This window comes from Lolium perenne, chromosome 3 (assembly GCF_019359855.2).
Source record: "Lolium perenne isolate Kyuss_39 chromosome 3, Kyuss_2.0, whole genome shotgun sequence".
Lineage (NCBI taxonomy): Eukaryota > Viridiplantae > Streptophyta > Magnoliopsida > Poales > Poaceae > Lolium > Lolium perenne.
The window spans coordinates 349,332,646-349,339,214 of NC_067246.2; the positions used below are offsets into that span (position 1 = coordinate 349,332,646).

The 6,569-nt window shown below is 47.8% G+C and overlaps 1 protein-coding gene across 1 annotated transcript; it reads right to left on the reverse strand.

Moving 5' to 3' along the window:
• Window positions 1–202: 202 nt before the first annotated feature.
• Window positions 203–1,146, reverse strand: LOC127340552 (NDR1/HIN1-like protein 10). The gene is made up of 3 exons (XM_051366291.1): window positions 1,120–1,146; window positions 539–820; window positions 203–448 (listed from the first exon to the last, which is right to left on the reverse strand). The coding sequence occupies exons 1-3, from the start codon at window positions 1,144–1,146 to the stop codon at window positions 203–205; spliced, it is 555 nt and encodes a 184-aa protein (XP_051222251.1).
• Window positions 1,147–6,569: the final 5,423 nt, after the last annotated feature.

Here is a 6,569-nt window from a genome sequence, read left to right on the forward strand (position 1 = left end):
GACTTAAGCGGTGGCACTGCTGGTAATTTCGACTGAAAATAAAGGTAAATACAAAACGGAAGAAAAAATAGGGGAGAAACCTTCATATTACTTCCTTTATTAATAGGTAAAGATATTCCATCAAAAATAGAAAACAATAGAGTTGCATAGGACAAATGTTTTAGCAACTAATGGTAATTGCAGGACGCAAAATGAGAATGCATCAAGCACGCCTGCATTTGGTGCCGTCGCCGGAGAAGAGCGCGGGCGTGTTGTTGCGCGGCGGCGGGAACCAGAGCCAACAGTCATACTTGTAGAAGAAGATATCGTCGAGGAAGAAGACCTTGTACATGAGTGTGAGAGACACGGTAACCCTAAGGTATAGGGTCCCCGCTGCGCTCTCCCTGTTCAGCCGAACTGCGACACCGGTGTCCACCGGCACCACGCCACGGAACGCTGGGTGTAACACCTGCATATGCACTCCATAGCTGATCTTCAGGCAAACAAGAAAGAAAGAAAAAGAATATATTAAGTGAGGAATAGTGTAGTGTGCACGTACGGTTGTGTTCTTGCGTCCTTGGACAAAGCTCGGCATGGCCTCGTCGGTGGGGCCGAGCCTGGTGTCATTGTAGAACACAGACGCAGCGACATCGAGGTAGCTAATAGCATAGCGGTGCGAGTTGCGGAAGCTGAGGTCGACAGCGAGGTCGTACCGGATCAGGGCGGAATCATTTGTCAGGTCGAAGGAGGCGAGGACAGCAGAGTCTGTGGCTGGCTGGAAGCGATCAGGGCGGTAACTGAGCCAGTAGATGATGAAGACGGCGTTAAGCGGCGTCCACATCTGAATGAAATGCCAATGCAACTTGATACAACAACAACAAAATTTCCCACCATCATCCTCCTGGTCAGGATGACGACCATCCATTGCAGCGCACCAACACTGTGGTGATGTATTTGCTAGAGGGAGTGTCCTTACCTTGTCTCTGAATATGCGCCTACTATATAGAAGAGGGCGGTGGGAGGCTTTCCAAGCGGAGGGGTCATGTGGCCAATGTCGATTATTTTATCCGTTGCTGAATGCTGATAGGAGATTGACCGCTAGCCATAGCAGCATCGATCGAGATCTATATATACATATACCCTGTAGCTCCACAAATCTGTCTCCATTGTTCGTCACAATGAAGCTTCGCCGGCCTAAAAAAACCTCAGATCGATGGCCACCCAGGGTTGATGCCGATGGGAATATTGATGATTATGATGATGATTTCTATACCGTCTTCTTGTACCTAGTTCCCATCAACTATCTGTAAGTAATATACTATATAGGTACTCTACGACTGTTTGAATGTTACATGCAAAACTTGAGGCATAACTTTGATTTGTGAAGATATATTGACCATTTATTCTCCTGCAGTGGGCTTTTGATGTACTGCGCAGTTCAGACACGTTTGAAGGCACGACATCAAGAGCTAACGGGCAGCGGCAAGGTGGTCTTCCATATGTGCAACCTTGCCACCAGCCTCGTCAACTCATCGTTCAACTACTACGTCCTCTATCTCATCTTCTTCCGCCCATACGCTGTCCGGCCACACATCGATGCCACCGCCATAGGCGCCTTTGACCTCGCCGCCGACAACACCACGCTCCGGTACGACCTCGCCCCCAACGTCACCTTCTGGAGCGACCACCGGATCTGGGCCATCCGCTACGACCAGTTCACCGCCCGGCTCTACTTCAACGGTACGCAGATCAGCCCTCCTGACGACACCTTCCCCAAGTTCAAGGGCAGGACTCGCCGGCACCGCACCGTGTACCCGGTTCTGCGCGGCCGCACCAGCAACGTCGATGCCGCCATGGCCGAGGAGTTCTCCTTGCAGAGAGCGCAGGGGTGGTTCTCTGTGGAGGTGAGGCTCAGGGCCACCTTGACTTATCTCATATGGCCAGCTCGATTCAAATACTACTACGAGTACGACTGCTGGTTGCATTTACCCAGCAACACCACCCAGGCGGCCATCGGCGGTGTCAAGTGCAGCAAGGGCAAACGGTTTGGGATTTCCAACTACCATTTTTTCTAGACACTACTGCCGGCCATGCAAATGGGTAGCAAAGCCCCCGACAAATGGTGATGATTACATAGGCTCGCTCCCTCTATATTCCTTGTGTTATGTTTTGTGATTTATTTTCTAGTCCTGTGTTTGTATTACAATATGAATTTTGGAAAGAGGATAAAACATTGTTGGACCGCACTACACGGCGGCGCCGCACGCAGCCCCGGTCCGTGCGACGGTTTTCAAATGGGCCCACCCACGTGATTCGGTCGACCGCCCGCGCGCAAAGGACGCAAAAAGCGTGAGGCATGAGCCAGCTGTACTACTGGCCCCACCCCGCCTGGATATTTCTAACCAATCATAAAAACCACGGGTCCTACCATGATTTGGTCCAGGCAGACACAATCACGTGCGAGACTCTCTCCTTCCTCAAGCTTTCTCGGCCCTGCAGCAATACTTTCGTGACCTCCCATCACTGGATCTTCTTCTTCCTCACGTTTTCTCCAAAAACAAAATAGAAACTAGATCTAGGGAAGAGAAAGAAGAACACAAGAGAGAAGAGAAAGAAGAACACAGATCCTTACCAGATGAGGTGACCACCTTGTCCAGAGGGTGAAACTACCAGATTTCAAAGTAAATTTGCAGATCTAAAAAAACAGGTACAATTTTGAAAAACACCATCTCTCTCTCTAAGCTTTTGACCCTCCCCTTGATCCCCCTAAACAGTTGATTTCGTCATCTACGTACAGTATTCATGATACATAAACCCAAGATTAAAACGGCCATCATACACTATGAAAAAACATCATACTGGGGGAGTATTTTCAAGCATCACATGCACTAGCCTGGTAGGATTTTCATTGATCCATCAGGAGAAAACCAACAAAAACTGCAACAGCACTTGCCTGATAGATTCTTGTTGATCACCATGTAAACCAACAACAACTATCATGTTTCCAAAAACCAAAACAACACTTGCCGGGTAGATTCTTGTTGATCATCATGTCCATCAGGACATCCTAAAAGATAGAGTCACATGCACTTGCTAAAAACCAAAAGTAAAGTAGCACTTGCCTGCTAGGTTTCTAAAACCAAGAGTACCACATGCTAAAAAAGAAGCGAAAACGCAGAACTACACAACCAGCATTCATTTTGCTTCACTCTGCATTCATCTTCATTCACTCTGCATTTGCATGTGCACTTTACATTGGTCAACTTCCAAAACACAAGAAAGTAGCACACCTACTTCCTGCATTACCAAAATCAGAAAAAGGGTAAAAGAAACAGTATTAAAAACTAATCCAGATTTTGATTTGCAGGTTGCGAAAGATGAACATCACATAAATTAAAGGACGAGATATGCCTAATGCTATTTTATCAGTTCAAGTAGCTTCGACAAACACATGTTAGACATTTAAAAATAGATAAGCAATGATATTTTTGCCATTACATTCTGCAGCAAAACCATACCCCAAAACTAAAAGGATGTATGAATTTGATAATTTAATTGAAAACTACCAAGTTAATTGTGCCCAGCTACCAGATTTAATACATCACAATTACCAGCTAATTGTAAAAGGTAGCAACCAGGTTAATCGTAAACATCAACTAGGTTAATTGCAAAAGCAGCAACCAGGTTAACTGTAAGCTAATTGTAAGCCTGCTAGAAAAAACTACCAAGTTAATTGTAAGCAGCAACCATGTTTACTTCATCATACTTGTCACATAAAAACACACAAAAAATAAACATAACCATTTACTATAATTTGCAGATCTTTATTTGCTTGTACATTATTTTTTGAAAAATAGGCATGGATAATGCAGTATCCACCTCCAGGGCTATGTCAGCAGACAGAGCATGCACTGAGATTACACTTCCACAAGCAAGTTCTGCACAAACTCCGCCGCCTGCATGGAATGATGGGATTGAAGGGAATGCAGAAGTAGTATCAACTTCACAAGCACCTAGAGCAGACATGAGATTTGATACACTTGAAGATGCTCAGAGGCACTACTTGGCATTTGCAAGGAGGAGAGGATTTGGAATCAGATACAATTACAGGAAGAAATCTGAGGTCAGTGGAGAATACATAAGAGCAGCTATGGTTTGTCATAAAGCATGTCACCAAGCAAAACAGAAAGAAGATACGCAGAAACCTAAACCAGTTGTACCGGAAAGGATGAAGTGCACCAATGTAAGGGTACATTTCCCCTATGTGTGGTTTTGGTAATTAATGACAACCCCTATGGACTAATGTTTTCATTGAGTTTATATGAAGGAATATTCCATATGTACTACTTGTACTCCATGTGTTGGATTCAAGTATGGATGCCATGAAGATAAAGATATATCTTGTGTATTGGCATCATGATCATCGGTTTGAAGATAAATATGTGATATGATCAACAAGAAGAAATGAAGATGGAGTTCTTATGTGGAACTCAATATTAGCCATGCTCTATCTTAAGTGAGTATGAGAAGATACAAGGTTGAGTCGTGCAAGTTCAAGTTGAGCATCTCAAGTGGATCACATGCTTGAAGCTTGCCGTCCATTTGGTGATAATGGACATGTGAAGATGTGCATCAATGGGGCTTTCCCATCATAGTGTATGGGGGAGCATTTGTGAGTCTTCACGAAGCAACATTGGTCAAGAGTGGCATTCCGGCTTGAGTGAAGCTTGAAGAGTTATCATCAAGATCAAGCGGGATGCGCAAGGCAAAGGTATGGCCTTGATAGGTTTTCCTTTTACCGGTCTCAAGGTGGATGTTGGGAGACCGGATTATAGGATAGATAGCCGCACTATTAAGAGGGGCTTTCGGTTGGGTAACTTGATCACATCGTCTTAGGGAGCTCAACCCTTTGCATACTTTGCATATCCTTATTGCTTCTTGGTGTTTCTCTATGTGAGGTTCTTGAGCTTGTTGCTAGCTTTACAACAAGCCCAAGTTCATCGAAAACGGAGTTCACATGCATCTTCTATTGCGTTTTCGAGGTTGGGTGATTTTACCGGTTATTCATGATATAAGGTTCTACCTTTTATACTCATGATAAAATCCCCTCCTACATATTCTTGGGTTTTCACTTTCTATAAGATAGCATTTGTTGTTATCTTCCAAACAAAATTGGTTTCATGCGATTCGGAGTTCGGGAGCATTTGTTATTAAAGAAAAGGGAAAAAGGAGAAAAGAATAAAAAGAAAAGAAAAAGGAAAGCGGGGGCAGCCGGCGGCCGACCGGCCCGACCGGCCCACGCGCCGGCCCCCCCGGCCGAACCCGGCCCGGGCGCTGACGCCGGCCGGGCGGCGTGCGAGCCGCTCCTGCCCTCATCCGGCCTAGGCCCCGGTCGCCTACCGGCCCGCCGGCGCCCGGCTCGGCCGGACCGGCCTCCACGCCGGGCTGGGCCTTTGCGCCCCGCGCGGCCCACCTTCCCCCGCGCTGCCTTGATCCGCGCCGCCCGTGCCCAAGCTGGGCCGTCGGCTCCGCCGGCCCACCCGCGCGCCCTGGCTGTTCGGCCTCTGGCCGGTGCCGGGCCTCACCGCCCCGCCGGCCCAGCCATCGCCTGCCTCTCCCGCGCGGCCGCAGCCTATCCGCCGCCTGCGAGCGCAGGTTGGCCCGCCCGGTTGCTGGGCCGGTCGGACCGGGCCACCGACCGGGCTCCTCAGTGCCCAGGCCGGTCGGCCGGCCTGGCAACCCTGCTGGGCTCTTTTTCAGGGCGTTTTTTATGCGTTTTACACCCCGTTTCTTCCCCAACGGTTCTATTTCCCCCTTAGCTATAAATAGGCTTCTTCCACCTTGAGCCAAACTAGTTCTTCCCATTCTCTCACCTCCATTGTTGCCTTTTGAAGAACTTGCTCTCCCCCTTGATTCCTCCAACCATTCTTGCTCATATTTGAGGATTTGAGAGAGGAGATCTAGATCTACACTTCCACCAAACCGTTTCTTCTCTAAGTGAGGGAATCTCTTGGGATCTATATCTTGGAGTCTTTGGTTGACTTTCCCCCTTGTTCTTCCTCTCCAATCTCATCCTAGCATTCGTTGCTTTGGTGGGATTTGAGTGTGAAGGACTTGAACACCTCCGGTGTTCTTGCTTTGCATCATTGCATAGTGTTGAGCTCTCCACCACGATTTGTTCGAGTGAGAGACCGTGAGCTTGTTACTCTTGGAGGGTGACCTCCTAGTTGGCTTGGTGATTGGTGCTCCGGTGATCTCTTCAAGAAGATTGTGAAGAGGCCCGGGCTTCTCCTTCGTGGAGCTTGTGAAGTGGTTGTGGAGCTTGCCATCTCCGGAGCGGAGGAAAAGCTAACCATAAGGAAAGGGCCATTATCCTTCGTGGGTGTGGTTCGGAGAATAGGGTGAGCCTTCGTGGCGCGGGGAATCCTTCGTGGGACCTCCACTCCTCCAAACGTGACGTACCTTGTTGCAAAGCAAGGGAACACGGGAATACATCCTCGTCTCCGCGTGCCTCGGTTATTTCTATACCCGAGCTCTCTTTCCTTGTGATAGCCATCGTGCTTGAAGTACATATATCTTGCTATCACTTG